Source organism: Lactuca sativa, chromosome 5 (genome assembly GCF_002870075.4).
Source record: "Lactuca sativa cultivar Salinas chromosome 5, Lsat_Salinas_v11, whole genome shotgun sequence".
NCBI lineage: Eukaryota > Viridiplantae > Streptophyta > Magnoliopsida > Asterales > Asteraceae > Lactuca > Lactuca sativa.
In genome coordinates, this window is record NC_056627.2 from 281,285,388 (window position 1) to 281,308,720 (window position 23,333).

The 23,333-nt window shown below is 39.6% G+C and overlaps 1 protein-coding gene across 1 annotated transcript; it reads right to left on the reverse strand.

Moving 5' to 3' along the window:
* Positions 1-245: 245 nt before the first annotated feature.
* Positions 246-6,929, reverse strand: LOC128126302 (uncharacterized). The gene is made up of 3 exons (XM_052764045.1): positions 5,679-6,929; positions 516-1,949; positions 246-369 (listed from the first exon to the last, which is right to left on the reverse strand). The coding sequence occupies exons 2-3, from the start codon at positions 1,926-1,928 to the stop codon at positions 352-354; spliced, it is 1,431 nt and encodes a 476-aa protein (XP_052620005.1). The 5' UTR covers positions 1,929-1,949; positions 5,679-6,929; the 3' UTR covers positions 246-351.
* Between the last annotated feature and the right edge of the window lie 16,404 nt (positions 6,930-23,333).

Below are 23,333 nucleotides of genomic sequence, written 5' to 3' on the forward strand. Positions count from 1 at the left end.
AAAATATCTTTTAGCATACATTTGTGTTCCTTAGAATCAATGAAGGTTTCTATTTTGTCCAGTCCAATTTTGTAAGACATGGATGTCTCTTCTGATGACACTTCTGATTCACATTCTGCTATGACCTCATCTTCCTTAAATTCAAGAAATGGCAAAATCATCTTATGAATTTTCTTTCCTATCTCACAACTTAAATGCAACCGAGCTATATTAGTATATAAACGCTTAGCAATTAAACAAAAAACATTCCTTTGTTTTAAAAACTTTAGATTGTCTCTTTGCAAATAAATACTTTCATCCCTAGTCCTAACTAACTCTTGCTCCTTCAGCTCTATCCACATTCGTCTTTCCTCACTCTTCGTTGTCACCCTGCTGATTTGGTCAGTTAGGTTAGAATTTGTTAATCGAGTTTGCTTGAGACTACCGCTTAGATTAGAAAATTTAAGTTTTAGTTCATTTAATTCTTCTTCATATTATGTTATTGGAACGTTAAGAGATTCTAGGATAGATTGTACCTTTTTGATCAAATGATCGCAGTCGTTGATCTGCTCACTAACTGGATTTGCTGCAAAACATTTGTTTTCAGTCAGGTTCGGTTCCTCACTAGCACTTTTGGTTGATGAACTAGCTGTGACAATCAGGTACTTTCCAGCCGAACCTACTTCCTTTTCCACATAAGCCTTTCCATGAGTGGGCTTTCTCACCTCTTCATCTTCATAGTCGGTTGACCAAACTTCGACGCCACCAAACTCATCTTCATCAGCATTCTCCTGTACAATCAAGACATTCATAGAACTGTTAGTTGCCTTCTTTTTATTGATCTCTTCCAACTTGCGCATATAGTACGCCTCGTCATCTTCATCATCTCTTTTCTCAGCCATTTTCCTTAGCATGCAATCCTTGGCAAAATGGTTCTTGCCGTGACAGTAATTGCAGTCGTATCCTAAGTCTCCTGCAAGTTTGCTCTCTTTCTTATCTTCATCCTTTTTAGAGGAGATTTTTGTTTCATCCTTCACCTTCTTAGAGCTATAACTTCCCTGCCAGTTTCTGTTCTTGTTGAAGGGAAATTTTCTCCTTGCAAACTTCTTTGGATTGGTGACCATCATAGCATACTCCTCGCTTGTAAGGTCACACTCAGACATATCAGAATCTTCCTCTTCTTCTGTAACACTTTTTCCTTTTGAGACAAGAGCCAACGATCCCACACCAGAAACCACTTTCGCTTCTTTGGTTACTACACGTTCATGGGACTTAAGTATTCCCACAAGTTTCGCTAGCGAGTAAGATTTAAACTGTTCATGCGCTTTCACAGTAGAAACCACAGCCATCCATTCCGGTCTCAACCCGTTCATGAAAGTCACCTTCTGCTCAATCAACTTTCTTTCTATTCCGTGTTTGATCATATTGCTTAGGAGATGATTGAACCGATCGAAATTTTGTATGAGTTTCTCCTCTGGTTTCTGTTCGAAAACTCCAAATTCTGACAGCAGCAAGGTTTGAATGGAGTGTTCCAAGTCTTCATCAGTTGAATAGAGTTCTTTCAACCTATCCCAGATTTCTTTGGCCGTCGTGCATGAACTAACTAAACGAAACGTGTCAGATTGCAAGGAGAATCTTATCATTCTTATGGCCTTCACGTTACACAATAGCTTGTCTATCTCATCCTGTGGCATCTTATGTTCATCCGCCACCAGCTTGTTATATTCTTTTTGGGTCTTAACTGTCGTGTTTGTTCCCGAATGAACAAAAGGTCCAAGTATGATGGCTTCCCAAATGAGATAGCCATTATCTTCAGATCCAACCACGTAGTCTTCAAAGTGATGCGCCCATGCTTCATAGTCTTGAGTGTAGAGTATAGGTATCCTGGTAGTAGATCCAATGTTGTTTGAGATGTTGATGGGATTTGTTTGCGAATCTTCGTGAGACATGGTGAGCCTCTAGAATCAAACCTATAAACTTGATATTAGGGTTTTATCTGAAACATAATTGTCATCGAAACAAAGAAGATGACTTCTATTTATACGATAAAAGCGGAAACCATAAGGAATTCTGAATACAGAAGGAATGTGTATTGATCACACAGTCTCTTGCTCTGATACCAATTGATAGAACAAAAGTTCTTTAAGGATCGTTAGATTCTATGCAAGCAAGCAATTATGAAAGTAAATAAGAACACGAGTATGGCTTTGAATGCATCGAATGATTAATACTTCAACACCTCATAAGAGCTCGATTAAGAACTTCGACTGTAGAGGTGTTTAGGGTTACAAACAATGAACGTGAAAAATTACCTCTTATTATGCATACATGCATGCATTTTTATAGTTTAACCCTACTAGATAATCACGGATGGACAGGCCCAATCCGGATACAAAACATGAGGCCCATGACGCAACACAAATAGACTCAACAAACACAACATAAATAAACAACTATGGGTTATCAACAACTTCGTGGACTATCAGCAGTCGCATTGGGCAACAACACTATGGGTTATCAACAACCCTTGAGACTATTTGACATCTGCAGTCTCAGTCACACATAAATTGCATAACCAAAATAACAATTAGGACAAGCTAGTCATCACAAATACAACTATTCTACCACACATGTGAGAATAAGTGAGGAGACTCGCCTAATACTGACGATAAGTAAAACTCACACCCGAACTTCCGGAACTAGACTCCACCTAATTAACGAAATAATTAACCCTAATTAATAATTAAGGTCCATAACTCAAATCGCAAGTCCAAATCCCACAACTAATTCCTTTAAGGGCAAAAAGACCATTTTGCTCTTCCCATGGCCCAAAACCCTAAATCTTGACCAAAAGTCAACAGTCAACGAAAGTCAATTGCCCAGTGTGTATGATGGGCGTACTCTCTCTTACGCAGGGCATACTGCTCAATCAACGACCAATCGGGGACGGAACTGGTTACGCAGGGCGTAGCCAGGAGTACACTCGACGTACTCCGTCTGATCCATCTTCACCAAGTTTTATGTTTTAATCCGTTAAGACATCCAACCGAACTTCATATCTGACCAACCTAGAGTGTCTTAATTCATAAAATTCTTGAACTTTAAGCCTTTGCATGGCTAGAAAGGATCCAATGCAACAAACTCTAACTTCCATTACATTTTAAGTCACTTTACTCATGCATGGACCATACGAAATTATCAAGCAACCATTTTTATGAATCTACAAGTCCCAAAATGCATGAAAGGACAACTAATACTCTTTGGAGTGCTCCAAGCTCATAAAGGTCCAAACTTGGGGACAAAAATCTCATAAAACTCATCCATGGAGATCAAAATGAATACTCATCAAGGTATAAACTTTATACCTAAAAAAGATACACAAAGAGGAGTGGCTTCTGGATCTACAAGCTTGCAAGCAACAACTCCTTCTTCTCTAGCCTCCTTCTTCAACAATATGCACCAAAATCACTTAATAAGCTCCCAAACTCTCACTAACAAGCTTAGAATCGAGATTAGGGTTTGAGGGGGGAATGGTGGCTGATGAGAAGTGTCAAAAGGAGGCATAAGGTGGTTTAAATAGGGAGCAACCCTTAAAATTAAGGTTTAGAGACTGGGCTAGTACGCCTGACGTACCACACGTACGCCCAGCATACTAGCAGGACACCCGCGATCCCGCATCACTCGGGTACGTTGTGCATACCCTCAAGTACGCCTAACGTACGAATCAAATGTGAAACCTTTACCAAAAAGGGACCAATTATGCAACATCGATAAAGTTAAGATCTAAAATAAAAATAACTGAAAATCGGATGTTACATTGTTACTTTGATACATGTTACTTAAATTCGAAGCGTAAGGAATATGAAAAAAAAATTGCCACTTATCATGGTGTATCATGAAAAAGTCATGTCATTTATGATTGTTTCAAATTTTCTTGTCCTGGACATTGGTGCACATGCAAGAAATAAGATACATTATTTAGGCACTAGGATTCAGGTTATGTCTCAGACGAATCATGGTGCTCATGAATAAAAGTCATGGTTGATGACTTATGTTTCTATGGTTTTATGAGGAAGAAGCACTAGCTTGTACTCTAGTGAGTGGGGCTTAGTTGATTAAAGTATGATACATATATAAATGAATAACATGACATTCTTAAGTTTTTTAACGCAAAATAACATTGCAATCAATATAAATATACAATTTAAAGGGTTATTCAAATAGGGCGTAAGATATTGTTGACTGTGTGATTGATTAACATTCCTTAGACTTACTCTTAATTTATGATATTGATTTTGCTAGATCGACCATAAACATAGATGAGCAGTCTAACGTTTGTGTCTCATCTGTTGGTAGCGGATGCACTTTTTGAATATTGAACCCTCCCCTTGGGATGAGATATTATTAGGGTTTTGTAGACATCCATCACGGCGTTTGTCCATTAGTAAGGGTAATATTTTCATCACTTCACATGCTTGTTCGTATTTAGTGGGAGGTGGCACATGATACATGACCTCTATTTATGTAACTTGATACACATATGTCGTGAAAAACGTCTCAATCATTTTATTGCAACGTGGAAATCATAGGTATTTGAAAGTAAATATCATGTGACCACATGACTACCGGAGCATTTGCATTTCCTACAAGTACTTTTCTCTTGTTGGTCAACGATATCATTCTTCTTGTGGTTAGTTACTTGATAGTTGTTGTTTTTTGATCAAGTATACCCTTAATGTTAAAGAATTATGAATCATCCTTTCAATCATATTTCTTGCATACATATACAAGGTAATTGGTTTTTGAAGTTCCATTACAATTGAAAATACAAGATTTTTTCGAGCAATGGTAAAATATAGTTATACTATTATAAGTGTTGTAAAACTCAACCTACCCGGCCAAGTACTCAGACTTGGACATGCCACGAGACGTTTTATTAGAAATTGGCCAAAAACACTTAGACTCGGTCAACTTCAGTCATAATCAGTCAACCTCGATGCTACTTGGTCAAAGTCGGCTCCAATTCAGTTTAACTAGGAGCAAATTGGTCCAAATCGGAAAAACTCGGTTAAACTCAAAATTTTTTACTTTTAAAAGAATATATAATTGTTATTGATATTCATCTATTTCATTGTAAATTTTAATAAACTTGTGATATTTGTTATATATATAATTTTTCCAAAATCAATTTCTTATAATTTACCTAATCCTAGTACCCCTCAAGTACTCGCTACTCGCTAGTTGACCGTCGTAAGAACGCCTAAAGACTTTTGAAACATTGACTATTATAGATGTTTAATTTCATTACATTGTTGACACTATCATTTTGGATTGTGAAACGGAAAAACTCAATAAGCATTATTATTATTATTATTATTATTATTATTATTATTATTATTATTATTATTATTATTATTAACAGTTTTTGTTCATCTCTTAATAATACATTAACTAAATCCACACTATTAGAGGTCACTAGATTATAGCAAACCCCATAGAAGTATAGCCTAGTCATGATTTCTTCTGAGTCAAAGATTATGTAACCCTAACATGTCTCCCATAACATAGTTTCCATTCTTTTATTTTTTTCTGATCTTTGTGCACAAGTTCATTAGAAAAAGTTAACAACAAAGCTTGTGACATGCATTTGAGAACATAATTTTAACGGTAATGTCAATAGAATAAGTCTTAGAGCATACCGTGTGGGTCGTGTTACTTCTTCTTGTGGCTGAGTTGGCAGCCCATAACGCCGTTATAACATCAAAAACACCCCCCCCCCCCCTCCTTGTTGTATCTTGTTGTGGTGCTTCTTGTTGTCTCCATGACAAGAAGAAACGTAATCACCTATTGGCTGCCAAATTATCTCTCTCTATCTATCTCCTCTTAACATGGTGTTATAACACCATAAACACCATCCCTCATCTTGTTGCTTCTTGTTATAACACCACTTCAAGTTGCCCATACCATATGCTCTTATGGGATATGATATGTAAACCCTCTATTTCCACAATATATTCCTTCACCCTTGAAAAAAATCATGTTCATGATTCTTCACTTTCTTTCTTTTTTTCACCTTCGAATGTATATGTCGGGATTTGGTTGTTTTTGTCCGTGTCCAACACTAGGAACATAATTCCCAAGCATTTCTGTTTTAGGTGAGTACAATCAATCACAAGAAGCGGACATAATCAATTTTTAAGTCTACTCGGTATGGGCAACGCCATAAGGCGTTATGCTGATTTGGCAACTCCCATAACGGCGCCATAACACCGGAACACCGCCCCCCTCTCATGTTATTTGGTGTTATGTTAAGAAATGTTACCATGGCCATAGGAAGTAACGTGAGAATCAACCAATCAAAAGTCATTATCTTACTCTCTCTCTAACTCTCTTTGTATCTCTTAACATGTTATAACATTTGCACACCATTTCCTACATAAATCAAATGGTGTTAAAGATGACATGGCATATGAGTTGGCGAATTTTGGGTATGATAACATGTCTTAATATGTTGCCCACACCCACCAGCCTAAAAGTACAAATATACAAATTATTTAATAACTAATCATGTTACTTTATTGGAACGAAACTTTAAAACTTTTTATTATCAATGTCAAACCATAATAAACTATAATCACTTCAAATAAGTAAATCGAAACCCCCCTTCATCTATTGTGTTATAATTGGATCCTTGATTGAGGACGTTAAAAATTCTAAAAAAATAAAAAAAATCTTCTATTGTGTTTTATTTATGATGGTTTTGTACTCTATCTCCAACAGTTGTATACAGTGGGGTGTTTGGAATTGTTTTTAAGCATCAAAAGTTCTTTTTGTAGAATGACTTTTCGCAAAAGATGTTATTTAAAATGTGTTTGGATTAACAAAATTAGTTTTGGTGTAACTTTTATATGTCAAGTCACAAAAAGTCACAAAAGTCATGTTTTTGTGACTCTTTGAAACCCCTTCTTTTACTCTTTGCAAAAAGTCATTTCAAAAGAATTTTTCTATTATCCAAACATTTTTTGACTTTTTTGACTTTTTGAAAAAGTTAAAAACTAAAAACTATTTCTAAAAGCAATGTCAAACACTCTCATAGATCACTAAAATTAAATAATTTTTTATTTTTTCTAATTGTGTTGTTCATATTTTTGATGATAGTCAAAATTAGTTTAATTCGGAAAACTACGGTTTCATAATATTTTGATAATTTAAATAAATTTTTAGAAAATATTTTGATAATAAAGCTTTTGGAAGAATAGATCACTAAATATAGATTATTTTTTATTGCTTTTTATCATGTTATTCATAGTTATAGTCAAAATTAGTTTAATTCGGAAAATTGGGTTTTCATAATATTTTGATAATTTAAATAATTAAATTTTAGAAAATATTATTGTGATTGTTATTACATATACACGATTTAGTAATAAAATAATTAAAATCATTTTAAATGATAATTTGTTATATTATGTATTGTTCTTGACAAATTGCTTTTATTGTGGTTGTTTATACTTTATAGTTCTCGTTGATGTTAAAAGTTAAAGATCTATGTTTTTGGTTATTGTAATAGATAAGTTTATTTATTTATTTATTTGTAATTACAAAAATTATCAAGACGAAGAAAAACAAACCCAAGTGGCCTAATATCATTCATTGAATCACAAGCCTGATTGGATCAAGATGACAGGCCGAACAAAAGCAACAAGGTAGTAGGCCGAAAGCAGGAAGCCCACCAACAATAAAAATGGAATTTACTCTAAACTTTTAATTTATTCCCCAATCCAAAAACAAAACATTTACCATATACTTTATATATTTTTTTGTAAAGAACTACGCAAGTTTCATCAAAACCTTACTTCTGCTATCATTGTGATACTCACCGATACTACACTACAATCCGCTTCCCGCACAAATATCGAGAAAAAACTATCATACAAAATTTCAGTAGAAATCGTATATGAACAACTTCTTACTGTTAAATGAAAGGGAAACAGCAATAAAGCAAAAAAGATGGAATGTAAATCATTTGTTGTTGTTGTTGATGATGATCAACAAGGTATGAAGTCAAGAAACCATAAGACAACATCTACAGGAAGCTTCACAAGGATTACAGCAAGATTTGCAAGCAGAACACAACAGATGCAGCAAGGGCATATGCAACTCAATATTATCCTGCATTTGCACAACTATGAATTTTTAATCTATAACTTGAAGGATAAATATGTAAAAGAAAAAGGAATTTGTAACAGGTCCATGGATTCGGCAATTTGATTAAGAAACAAACGTAGTTTAAAGTTGGGCGATGATTTCGATCGATAATCATCGAAAACGTTAGAAAAATAATCGCTACAGAATCCATACAAATAATTGTAACTAGATGAAAAACTGCTATGAATTTGGAAATTTAATCTATTGATGAGATTCAAGATTCAGAAGATGAAATCGATTAGGAGAGGGAGAAGGTGACCATTGTATAGAAACGTACCCAAAGACATAGAATATGGAGCCGATGATAGACAAAACTGAGGCAATCAGAGCGAATGGCAAGCTTATTAAGAACGCCAATGGCCTGCATCTGCAACCCATCGTTTAATTGATTGAATGGGATTTTTTGCATGATAAATTGAATTTTGTCCTTCACGAAAAACCTAGCGCACCCCACATTTTTTGTTTTACAGGACGAGCGATCTTTACGGCGATTGCATTGCTTATAACCGTTTTAATGGCGGTTTCGGCGTTGGTCTGTATTCCTTTATCTTTGGATATTCCGTTTCCGTACAACTTTTCCTATGCCATCGAATTCAAGAATTAAGTTTTTTTTTTTTAATCGGTAAAGTTGGATTATAGACTATGGTTGATGTATTATAGTTGTTTGAAGTTTTACAAGTTGTTTAAGTTTTTAATAAGTTTTGATTATTTAAAAAAAAATAACATCTACCAGTGCGATCGTGTGTAAACCACCTAAAAAGAAAAAAATGTGTAAACGGCCTAAAAATAAAAAGTAAGTGGGTGTGGGTTGTATGGGGGATGGATTGGTGAGGGTTCGGCTCATCATCAACATTCAATCTTAATTTGGAGTAGATTACGATTTCGACGTTTCGATTCGATTCCGATGTTCTGACTAGATTACGATGTTCTGATTCGATTCTGACACACACCTTCCATCTCTGACACGCATCGACATCCATCTCCGACATGGAAGACGAGGACTACGACCCCGTTATTTTACAGGTATGTTCTTCGTTTTTTACTGTACTTATTGTTCCGGATGTAGCAGACCACCTTCGGAATGAACTGAAAATGTTTCGGTAAAGATGTTATTGTTGTAGGACCAACCGAAAAGTAGTTTAGATGTTTAGTTATTGTTGATTTACATCGAAATGTCGTGTTACAGATCTTAAAACTTCATTCCGGAAGCCTTCGGAACGCGAAGAAGCATTCCGGAACACGATGAACTCGTCCGGAACATGAAGAACAGGTCCGAAACTGGTTCAGAATATTGGTCATTTCCATTTTAAAATGAGTGAACGCCTTTTTTATTTGTGTAGCACGACATGATTATTGATGCATCAATTACACTCTCGTGTAAACCCAAAATCGGCGGGGAATCCTTGCGGCATTCAAAAACAGACCTGAATGCGAGACTATGTTCCAGAATACATGTTTCGGGAGGTAGTTAGACATTTCTAATGTAGATGGAGATTATTTGCTTCTACATTGCGTCTTTTGCCACGAAGTTGTCACCGAACCCCGAAACCAAGGAGATGAAATGGTTTTTGAGATTAGGGGTTACGAGCTGTCTTTCGAGAAGAAAGAATTTTGTCTCATCACCGACTTCCGGTTTGGTGACTATTTTCCTACTTTTGCATCCGGCACTGCCTTCCGTTCCCGTGCCTTTCCTATGGTCCCGAAGAATGTCTTGGTGAAATTACACCATGTTACGGATGTGTTTGAACAATCACTTAATGAGTTATTGGACGAGGATGCAGTCCGTGTATGTCTTCTATACCTCTTAGAGAAGGGTTTCGATGGGCGGTTAGCTAAACAACTTGTTACATAAGAGTATTTCGCTTTGCTATCCAACCTTGATGAATTCAACATGTATAATTATTGATTATAATTACTTATCGTTACTAAAAAAATTTTAAAAATTTAATTGTTAACTAAACTTTTATGTGGCAGATATCCATGGGAGGGGATAATTTGGGATCAATTGTACAAACAGTTTTTTACTGTATTCAATAAGGTTGAGAAACTTATACATTCGGAATAATCGAAAGAGAACCAACCTCAAAAATTGACCTACACCCTACAAGGGCTTTTATACACTTTTAAGGTAAGTATATGATGAAAAAATTATTATTTATTTTTGTTTTCTAACATTCTAACTATTTTTTATTTATTTGTTTGCTAACATTCAGATATGGATTCTTGAGACTTTTCCAGTGAGCAGTGGATTGTTGCATGGTCAAAACTGAGGTCGTTACAAATGACTCACTACAACCAGTTTTTACGAATCGACGATGTATGGTTACTTTATTATTTAAATATTTATTTATTTTATAATTTATGTTTATTTATAATTTTATAATTTTTGTTAGTAGGGTAATAGACTCGTACAGAGGTTGGAGCCGACAGAAAATGAGATGCGTGTTGAATGGCGGATTGTTAGCTCCGTGTGGATTGATTGCCCTAATATTCCTGACACTGAAGTTCACAGGGCACCTTCCCTAACACCACTACCAAAAAACTCCCCTACAGATGAGCCTTGAGAAAAGAATGCACGAATAGATGAACCATCTCACCTGCCACCACCACCACCGCCGCCGGTCATTGAACCATCAACTAACAAGGAACAAATTACTAGTGAGTTGCAGTAAGAGGTCGGTCAATTGAAAAACGAGGTCCGTGAATGTCGCAAGCAGTTGCGGTCTTAGGATGAGCGTTTAGCAGAGCATGAGGCTACTTTAGCCATGGTTCTAAAACTTATCAATAAAACTCACGGAGACAATGTTAGTACCTCGAAGGGGATGGAGGTACATTTTTAATTATTTTGTTGTTTATGGTCGTTATGTTTTTGCATCGTTTACAAGTAAACATTATTGAACCGTACAGGTATACTATAATGATAATGACTTATGAGAGCATGATTATGTCTTAAGCAGCCCCGAAAAGCCATTGAATGTCAGCCCTGAACAACCACTAAATGATGGCCATGAGCAACCGCTGAATGTCAGCCCTGAGCAGCCGTCTTCGTTCATTCCCTCGTCGGATGTAATAGAGATTCTGTGAGATGAATACAAAACACCGGCACAAGCACCTCTTAGGCATTCTAAACGCGAAAAAGTTATGTCCATATGGTATAAGTCGCCATGGATACAAATGAAGAGGAAAGGTGTTACAAGGCAACAACCAGCACTGTTGGACAATCTTGTAGATCCTACCGTACACAATGTATATAAAGAACGGGATGGTTCGTTGTTATTTGGTCACAATTATTTGACCGGTTTTGCTACGCTTGAGATTTGGACACGGTTATATGCGGATAGTCATGGAGGATGGTTGTCATGTGCTGTAAGTTATATAATTATTTGCTTATTACATATTATGCATCTAATAATAATACTTACTTTACTGCAAAAAAAAATGGTAGCACATCATGATGTGGATCTCATTGCTGCTAGAGCGTAGAGCGGATGATTGTAACGACCCAAATTTGACAAAGAAATTTTTCATTTTAATTAATCAATCGTTTTTGCATAGATCATAACGCCCCAATCTTAATTGTTTTCAAATCCACTTTCATTACAATTTATTTAAAAGAAAGCATCAAAGTGTCCCCCGATTCATATCAGTGAAAGAGAGATAAAGTGCACGTCACGTCATCACGCCTTGGCCTTGCCCTTGGGCTCCGAAGTACCTAAAACAAATCCACAAACGGTAAGCTGAAAAGCTTAGTGAGTTCCCCAGAGCATACCACACACAATCAGATACTCATAACCCATTAGCAATTAAGCTACAAACACATCATATAAGCTATGCATACATAAAACCTGAGGGAATGCCATGGGATACCCCATATGGTATTACATCCAATGCCATGGGCTACCCCACATGGTCTTTACCTAGGGACGCCATGGGCTACCCCACATGGTCTTACACTCAATGCCTCGGGCTCCCCCTGGGGTCTTCCATTCAGAACACACAATCACATAGCATATCAAAACACATAATGACTAACACATATACAATAATCACATAATGGGCCGGCCTTGGTGCCTTAGACCCATAGGTATGGTGAGAAGACTCACCTTTGTCCGCTGAAATACAAAAGCTGCTCTCCTAACAGCCTGAAACCTCCAGTGCTGAATAATAGCAATAAATTAATGTCAGGACCTTACTTAGTCAAAAGAGACCCAAACTCCAACCCCTTCATGAGGCCCAATTATCTTTTCCTTGCTAATGGGCCCAAAGTCTAAGTTCAATATCATTAATTGGCCTGTTGGATCATTAAATCCCAATCAATATATCTAAGGCCCATAGCAGATGAAATGGCTCACAATTTACAGAATGCAATCCAAGTCTAATAACCAAGTGTGGCCCAATAGCCCAAAAGCCCAAAATAGGTCCAAGCTCGTCTATGACGCGTACGCTTAGCGTACCACCCTAGTACGCGCAGCGTACTGGGGCTCGGGGACTTACACGCGGCGTACGTAGATCTACGTCCGACGTACTAACAAATTAATCACTTTTTTCCATTAAGTGCTTAATGCTCGATTCTTTTACGTCCAGAAGTCGAATCTAGGCTTATTAAGACGACCCAAGGTATAAAGTTGGCAACTTTATGCCTTTGTGTGTCCCATATGATCCCAACACCCTCATAAAGACCATTTTGAAGCTCTTAACCCATGCATAAGGTCAAAACTCTCACACAGACTCCATTTTTATTTTGGAAAAGGACTAAGGGACCTCATATATGTCATCTCCTTCCTCTGGAGTTGCTTAACTCACAAGAAAAGGGTCCAAGATCAACCAAAGGGACAAGACTAGAAACCCTAGCTAGATCTAGTGATTAAAATGAAAAGGTACAAGCTTTATACCTCCAGAGGCTCCTCAAGGTCGACAATAATCAAATTCTTGATGCCAAGTGACATGCAACTTCCTCTTCTTGGATGAACACTAAAAGAACCACCAATTCACTCTTAAAGCTCAAGATACACTCACAAATGATATTAGGGTTTTTAGGGATGTTTGAAGGTGAAGGAGGCTGTTAAAGGTGAGGTTCACATGAGTTAAGGATGTTTATATAGGTCTCAAGTCCGATTTTTAGGGTTTGAACATGCTGGCACGTACGCCTAGCGTACATGTTGCTCCTCCGCGTTTCTCCTCACCAAGTACGCTAAGCGTACTCTTAAGTACGCCTAACGTAATTAAGGGTCTCTTATGCCAATATCAAGATACTTCAAGGGCTATAAGGTCATACCTGCTTTTTGGGTGTTACAACTTCCCCCACTTGAACTAGACTTTGTCCTTGAAGTCCGTAGCTGCAAACAAATCGGGGTAATGCTCCCGCATCTCCTCCTCGGGCTCCCAAGTCCATTCGGAACCCTTTCGGTGCTGCCATTGCACCTTTGCCAATTTCACCTCCTTGTTCCGAAGACCCTTCGTCTTCCAGTCTAATATGGAGACCGGCCACGTAATTCATGCTCCCATCCACCTGAATATCGTCTAAAGAAATGATTGCAGACTCATCAACAACACACTTCTGAAGTTGAGTCACATGGAAGGTGTTGTGAATCTGACTAAGCTCCTTTGGCAGCTCTAAACGATACGCCACCTTGCCCACTCGGGCTGAGATCCTGAACGGGCCTATAAACTGAGGCCCCAACTTGCCTCTCTTTTAAAACCGGATAATCCCCTTCCAGGGTGACACCTTCAGCAGTACAAAGTCCCCAACCTGGAACTCAAGGTCTGATCGCTGCCGATCAGCATAACTCTTTGGCGGCTCCGTGCGACTCGCAACCGGTCGCGCACCTGCTGAATCAATCAGGTAGCCTTGAGCACTACCTCAGTGCTCCCCATGACCCGAAGCCTAACCTCGTCCCAAACACATCGGGGTCCTACACCTCCGTCCATATAACATCTCGAATGGAGCCCGGTCGATACTAGCATGATAACTGTTATTGTACGAAAACTTTGTCAGTGGGAGGTACGTATCCCAACTCCCTCCAAAATCCAGTACGCATGCCCGAAGCATGTCCTCCAACATCTGGATCGTCCTCTCACTCTGACCGTCTGTCTGAGGGTGGTATGTCGTGCTAAAATGTAGTCGAGTACCCAGTTCCTCGTGGAACTTCTTCCAAAATCTAGATGTAAACCAAACATCCCTGTCAGAAACCACTGACACTGGCACCCCATGCTTAGCCACCACCTCTCGAACATAAATATCCGCTAGCTTTTCTGGGGATATACTCTCGAAAATCGGAATGAAGTGGGCACTTTTCGTCAATCTGTCCATGATAACCCATACGACATCCACGCCCCTTGTCGTCCTCGGAAGCTTTGTAATGAAGTCCATAGTGATATCTTCCCATTTCCACATGGGAATGGGTAGCGGTTGAACCCAGTGTTGTAAAACTCACCGAGTTCGCCGATTACTCCTCCGAGTACTCGCTACTCCCCCCTTGCCGAGGCGAGTTACATAATCCCGAGTACTCCCCGATCGGCCCCTTACGAACTGAGTAGTGTTGTGAAATTCGGTCAACTCGGTGATTAATATGTATGATATACTTAATGATTTATTATTTAACACACACACATGTGATTATTACTACATATATATATCTTAAATTTTCAGTAATTATTCACGAAGTGAGACCATTATGTGTTTTTCATTTTTTGTGTATTCACATGTATCCGGTTTTGTTATATATTTCAATGAACTTATGATTTTATATTATGATTTTGACATATATAATTTCCCTAAAAATATTTCTACACAAATTTCCAAATCCGAGTACTCCCCGAGTACTCTCGGGTACTCCCGAGTACTCGCTACTCAGTGGTCGGCCGAACAGGTACCGAGTAACGAGTTCTACAACCTTGGCTGAACCTTTCCATGAGGTTGCTGATATCCTCTGCCTCACTCCCCCAGTCATCGGTACCCACACTCAGCCACACTGCATCAAAAGGTCACGACTATCCTTAACAAACAAATGATACTACCCCCGAATCCACTCTATCTTCCAATTCTCCTTCTTCACCCCATCAACCTGAGTCTCCCTGATCATATCTAACAAAGGCGAAATCATAGTCAACCTCATACAAATGTCCCCAATCGGGGACCCCGTTTCCTTACAGCTCAATGCATTGGCCACCATGTTGGCCTTCCCTGGATGGTATAGGATCTCGCAATCATAATCCTTCAACACATCCAACCATCTCCTCTATCGCATATTGAGGCTCTGTTGATCCATCAAATACTTTAAACTCTCATGATCGGTATAAATAGTGAATCGTACTCCATACAAGTAGTGCCTCCAAATCTTGAGGGCAAACACCACCGCCCCCAGCTCCAGGTCGTGCGTGGGGTAATTCGCCTCGTGAGGCTTCAACTGCCTCGAAGTGTAAGCAATCACATGCCCCGTCTGCATCAATACCGCACCTAATCCTGAAATCGATGTGCCACAGTACACCACCAAATTGTCCAACCCCTTGGGTAGTACTAGAATCGGAGTCTCGCATAACCTCCGTCTCAGGGTCTCAAAAGCCATCTGTTGATCCTTACCCTACCGAAAAGTCACATTCTTCTTGGTCAGACGGGTCAAAGGCACATCAATCTTGGAGAAATCCTGGATAAATCTCCGTTAGTAGCCCGCTAAACCCAAGAAACTATGAATCTCTGATGCATTCCTCGGCAATACCCACCGCATCACAACCTCCACTTTGGCTGGATCAACCGAAATACCCTCCTGATTGATGACATGCCCCAAAAACTACACTTCTCAACCAGAACTCACATTTGGAGAACTTTTCATAAAGTCTCTCCGCCTTCAGGGTCTCCAGCACCTCCCTCAAGTGCTGCTCATGCTGCTCCTTGGTCTTAGAATAAACCAGAATATCGTCAATAAAAACGATCACTGACTGATCCAGCATCGGCCTACACACCCGTTTCATGAGGTCCATGAACGTTGCTGGGGCATTGGTGAGCCCAAACGACATCACCACAAACTCATAATGCCCATACCGAGTCCTGAAACTCGTCTTCGGTATTCCTCATCCCGAATCCTCATCTGGTGATACTCGGACCGAAGATCAATCTTGGAGAACCAAGACGCACCCTGAAGCTGATTAAATAAAGCATCGATCCTCGGCAACGGATAACGATTCTTTACCGTTGGTTTGTTCAGCACCCTGTAATCAATGCACATCCTGTGCAATCCATCCTTCTTTTTCACGAAAAGGATCGGCGCTCCCCATGGAGAGCTGTTCGGACAGATGAACCCTCGGTCTAGCAGCTCCTGAAGTTGTGCAGATAGCTCCTGCATCTCGGGTGGTGCCAACCGATACGGTGCCTTTGCTATTGGTGCAACACCTGGTACTAAGTCAATGCGAAACTCCACTTGCCTCTCCGGAGGCACTCCTGGTAACTCTTCGGGGAAAACATCCCAGAACTCCCACACAACCGGCACACTGCCCATATCTTTCGTAGTCTCAACCCTCGTATCTGAGATATAAGCCAGATATCCCATACAACCCTGTTGTAGAAACGTCCTTTCCCTCGCATCTGAACAAAGAGTTGACCCATGCGAGGCTCTCTCACCATGTATCACCAGTTCTCCCCCACTTGGGGTTCGAACCCTCACCAACTGGCGCTCGCAATCAATCATTGCCTCTTTGGCCCCCAGCCAATTCATCCCAACAATCACCTTCAATCCACGCAATGGTATTGAGACTAAATCAACGTGAAACCTCTCTCCAAGCATATTCCGGACCCAGTCCTGGTACACCCTCGCAGCACTCACAGTGCGGTCATCTGCAATCTCTATCTCGAGCAGGGAATCCAGAGTCCCCAGCGCGTCCCGGAACTTCTTGCTAAGTGCAAGAGACACGAAAGATCGGGTAGCACCCAAATCAAACAAAACATGAGGCACCATACCATTAACCAAAAAGGTCCGTATACAAGCATAATACATACATATAAGCACTACGAATAAACAATAATCAGGAAAGAATAAACATGTACCAACCACAACATATGGCGCTACCCAAGCCTCCTCGGTAGTCAGCTAAAATGTGCGGATATTCACCGCTGGAGCTTCCTCCTTAACAGGGCGACCCTCAGTAATCCTCATAGTGGCGGGCACGGGCGCCGCCCCTGCTCTTCCCCCTCCCTGCAACGTTGGACAATCGGCCTTCTTATGACCCTTCTGGTTGCAGTGGAAACATATCAAGCCTTTCTTGGGGTAGTCCTTGCTCATGTGGACCTGCTGGCCACATGAGTAACAGCCTGACACCCCAGCGGTCCGATAAGCCCCGCTATGAAATCTCCCGCACTTGGCACACCAGCCTCAGCCCTGTTGACCCCTGCTGGAAACATCGGAAGTCTTAGGCTTCTTAGCCTCACCCACTGCTGCTTACGCCTGCTCTAGCTTCCGCTTGGTGCGGAAGTCCAGCTCCATTTCCCATTCACGGGCCTTCTCCACCATCTCATTCAAGGTTTTGCACCGCGTAAAGATCACAAACTCCCGGATATCATCCCTCAGCATGGAATGATACCAGGTCCGGCTCATCTCCTCATTGGTAGCATACTATGGGATCAACAAAGCTCGTTCTCGAAACTTGGCGGTGATCTCCGCCACAATCTCGGTGGTCTGCCGCAAGTCAAGAAACTCCCTCACTAATTGTTGCACCTCAATAGGCGGTGCAAAAACCGAATCAAACCGCCGAACAAACTTGGCCCATGACATCTCAGCCACTCCGGCTGAACCCACCTGGCTAGTAATCTCGCCCCACCAATCTTGGGCTCTACCCCTCAGCATACAAGAAGCAAACCCAACCTTTGTCGCATCCGGGCAAGAACTCGTGTGCTGGGCGTTTTTAATATCCGCCACCCAGCGTCGGATGACAACGGGGTCCCTGACCCCGAAGAACTCTAGTGCTCCACATGCCTTGAACTCCCGAAACGAGGGAGTTTAGGCCCCAACCTGACCCGCCGCCATCTCAGCCCTGAATGTCCTGAATCTCTCCTCTATAATCTCCATAATACCCTCTTTGACCATCCCAAAAATGACTGGGGTAGAGTCAAGGATGCCCCTAGTAACTCGGCTGCAATAAGCTCCCGTAACCTCTCATTAAAGACATCAGTGGGGTCGCCTGACCCAGTCCCGGATCCAGATCCCGATACTGATCCTCCTGCTCCAAATCTTGTCACCACCATGCTGAACTGAAATGTTATATGTTACAATGATCAGGATTTTATATACAAAAAGTCGCAGGGGAGGGGGGGTCTTCCCACACTGGTCCTCCTTGAAGTCATCATATCTAACACTGGTTCGGGTACAGGTCCTGTGCTTCCAGTAGTACGGGCCCAATAGTACCTTCCACACCTACATGTACCTTGCCCCACTGCCCTACCTGCTAACTCCAACTCGACCCACAACTAAACCATAACCCACAATTACTGCAATAATGATCTCAGGTTGTCCTAAGATTCACCCTACTCATATCAATCGAATCAATCGCAACAGGTTGCCTTTATGCATGCAAATTATACACATAAAGGATCAAATAGACTTTCGAATAAAAGATTCTACCCTAAGATCACATCCTACAAGGAATAGAAAATAAGGCTAAACCAATCATTCTTAGGCTATAAGCTCCTAACCGTATATAATTTAAAAAAATACACATAGCAAGTTCCATATAATCAACACAACTCAACATCAGCATAACATAGCTAATCATATTGGGGAACTACTTACTTGGCTCGGCGGATCACGTGCGTTGCACTCTCATCTTTTCGTTTCTTATAAAACCCTTTTTATGTTATTTTTGAAAACCATTTTACCATTTCCTTAGTTTGAGTCTTGACACACCCAAGGGTGTGCCCGAATCTCTCAAACCAAGGCTCTGATACCAACTTGTAACGACCCAAATTTGACAAAGAAAATTTTCATTTTAATTAATCAATCGTTTTTGCATAGATCATAAAGCCCCAATATTAATGGTTTTCAAATCCACTTTCATTACAATTTATTTAAAAGAAAACATCAGAGTGTCCCCCAATTCATATCAGTGAAAGAGAGATAGAGTGCACGCCACGTCATCATGCCTTGCCCTTGCCCTTGGGCTCCGAAGTACCTGAAACAAACCCACAAATTAATGTCAGTACCTTATTAGTCAAAAGAAACCCAAACTCCAACCCCTTCATGAGGCCCAATTATCCCTCCCTTGCTAATGGGCCCAAAGTCTAAGTTCAATATCATTAATGGGCCTCTTGGCTCATTAAATCCCAATCAAGATATCTAAGGCCCATAGCAGATGAAATGGCCCACAATTTACAGAATGCAATCCAAGTCTAATAACCAAGTGTGGCCCAATAGACCAAAAGCCCAAAACTGGTCCAAGTCCATCTGTGACGTGTACGCTCAGCGTACCACCCTAGTACGCGCAGCGTACTGGGTCTCGGGGACTTACGCGTGGCGTACGTAGATCTATGCCCGACGTACTAACAAATTAAGCACTTTTTCCATTAAGTCCTTAATGCTTGATTCTTTTACGTCTAGAAGTCAGATCTAGGCCTATTAAGACGACCCAAGGCATAAAGTTGGCAACTTTATGCCTTTGCGTGTCCCATATGATCCCATCACCCTCATAAAGACCATTTTGAAGCTCTTAACCCATGCATGAGGTCAAAACTCTCACCAAGACTCCATTTTTATTTTGTAAAAGGACTAAGGGACCTCAGATCTGTCATCTCCTTCCTCTGGAGTTGCTTAACTCACAAGAAAAGGGTCCAAGATAAACCAAAGGGACAAGACTAGAAACCCTAGCTAGATCTAGTGATTAAAATGAAAAGGTACAAGCTTTATACCTCCAGAGGCTCCTCAAGGTCGACAATAATCAGATTCTTGAAGCCAAGTGACACTCCAAGCTTCCTTGGCGACTTCCTATTCTTGGATGAACACTAAAAGAACCACCAATGCAATCTTAAAGCTCAAGCTACACTCACAAATGATATTAGGGTTTTCAGGGACGTTTGAAGGTGGAGCAGGTTGTTAAAGGTTGCGTTCAAATGAGTTAAGGATGTTTATATAGGTCTCAAGTCCGATTTTTAGGGTTTGAACATGCTGACACGTACGCCCAACATACTCCAGGTACGCCCAATGTACGTGCTGCTCCTCCGCGTTCCTCCTTACCAAGTACGCTTAGCGTACTCTTAAGTACGCCCAACGTACTTAAGGGTCGCTTATGCCAATATCAAGATACTTCAAGGGCTATAAGGCCATCCCTGCTTTTGGGTGTTACAATGATGCTCGGTGGACGGTTGTGTCGTCAGCTTTCAACACTGATACATATGACTAGAGTGACATGGCTGACGGATCTGTTTATGCAGCTTAGGCAGAGTATGATACGATATAGTTTTTTTTGGATTACATTACCTGAGTATTTATATACTAATTAATTATTTCTAACCTTTTGTACCTTTACATCCCAATCAACATACCACAAGCTCATTGGTTTTGGGTTCTTTGGATTTGAAGACTTTCAAAATGACTATATATGATGGTCATTGGAAGGGCAACCACTGTTCGGAAAATGAGGATTGGTTTATAGGTAGGACAACCCGCATCCACAAACTGCTAGCGGGAGTCAACTACTGGGGTACCGAACCAACCTATTCAATTCCACTTGAGAGCTTCAAGATGACCCTGGAAAAGGCCCCAGACATACCACAACAGATTGACATAGAGGAGATTGTGGGGTGTTTTGTGTTGGTTCCTGGAGGCGTTGATCACCGGGAAATCGATATCTATATAGGGTAAAACCACCGGTCCATGGTCTATGGGTTATAGAAAACGACTAGCAAAAATATTTTCTGGTACAAGGACAAAGATAATTTGAACATCGTATTTGTAATATAACCTACAGACACATGCTTTATTTAGTTTATGTATTTATTAGTTGTTTTTTCATTTTAATTGCATTTTATATTTTATAAAACCAAAAATTATACATTTTATGAAAACAAAACTTATACATTTTATGAAAGCAAAACTTACAAGCAAAAAAAAGAGTCAAATCATTTCCGGAAGCATGGTTCGGAATCATACTCCGGAATTTCGAAGACATCTCCGGAACAATGTGTTCTGGAGAATGTGGTTATTTTACCAAAATAATTATGGTCACTTTTGTCAAAAAGGTCGTTTATAAGGGTTAGATTACTCAATTTGGCAAAAAATAAATTTCTTGAGGGTTGGGAAAAAAATGAAAAAAAAATGTGAAGAATATGTGGCAAAAGAGTTGGAGGGGTTGTGAAAGATGGGTTCTCTCTGCCTTAAAATAAACATATATTAAATTATGAGATATTAATTTATTAACCAAATGAACCAAATTTTAAGTTAATAATAAAAAATTACCTGATTTTTTAAGCAAATTTTAGATCACCCTTTTGAACTAAACTCACAGTACTGACAGCAAGAAGAATGGTAGTAAAACTACCGGCCCGCTCTGAAGAATTCATGGGTTGGGCGGGCGAGACATAATGGGCGGACACTACTAACCAAGTCGTTTTACCAACATGTTTGTGATGGGCCATTCCAGATACCATCGAAAGTACTTATTCCGAAGAAAAAAACATTACAGGCTAACATTTTAGATTCCAGTTGTAACGTCTCATTTTCACAACAATTTTTTTTATTTATTTTTATTTAAGTAAATCCTCCCAATTATAAATCCAATATTGAGAAAACATTTATTTCGGATACTGATAGGTGCATTTTATGCTCCTATTTTGCATGTTTATTTCCGTCTTTTTATAGCATTCTACTTCATAATTCTTGCATTTAGTTGATTATTAGGGTAATTGCATATTTCATTAAGAATGCCTGGTACTTCACTATTTTTGATTTATTTTGCAGGCATTTTGGAGCATGGAACGTGGAGCTTGGATGCATGGAGCTTGGATTCTTGGAGCTTTGGAGCATGCAGAGAAGATGAACCGGTCATTCCATGGAGGAAAGCATGAAGACATAACCCGAGTCATTGTTGCATTATCATCATAGCAAAGGACTACGTTTGAAATGCGGTTCTTGTCACACTGACACGGGTCGTGTTTGTCCTTTATCATCTCATATTTGAGCAACATGACTCGTGGTGAAGCTAGATTGAAGATGGAGTCAACACTGAAGACGTTTTGGAATTTTAGCAAAAAGCATGGGCCATGCCAAAAACACATGGTCAAGACAAATGGCCATGCCAAAAAAAACACATGGGCAAAAGGCATGGCCATGCCAAAAACGCATGGCCTCATGGTATGCATGTGAACATTAATTAAAACAGGAGGAGACGTCATTTTGAAGAGAGAACGGTTTTGGGAGCAGTTTCTGGCGATCTAGGGCAATTTTGGGAGAATTCTTGGAGCTTTTGAGAAGACTTAATCATTGCAAACATTTGGATTTCATTTTTGTAAGGATTAAACATTCCAATTCCATCTTTATTCTTGTTTGATTTCTTCTTAGCCATGTGTGGCTAAGAAACCCTAGTTTCTAGTTCTTGTTCAAAACATGTTGATTGCTTGACTTGAAGCATATGATTTGATGTTTGATTTATGATTCTATTCTTGTGATTATGTTTTTGTTTAAACTAGAATCCTTGAATTTGATTTGTGTTTGATTGGCCACTTTCATGAATTGAATTTTTGTGCAGTTAATTAACTTTTAGGGCACCTAATTGTTCTATTGAGTTAATAATTGGTAACAAGCAATAAGTTTTCTTATTGTAAAACATATATCACATGTTTTCACACTTCCGAGCGTATGAGAAGAAATGAACATTGTTGGGAAGCTTGTACAAAACTTAATGCAGTTTTTCAATACAATCTAAGAGCGTGTTTAGATTGAATTAGTAAAGCTAGGTCTAATCAAAGAGCGTGTTTTGGTTAGATAATTTGGCAAGCGAGAGGTATTAGAGCGTGTTAATATCTTTCAGTACCAACATAGAATAGCAATCTTGAATTACATCAAGTCATAATCAAGTTGAACAACATCATTGAGAACTAGAACTAGAACCATTCAATCAATTTGTTTACAAATCTATTTCATTTTGTGCATGCTTTTAAAGTAGATTGTTAT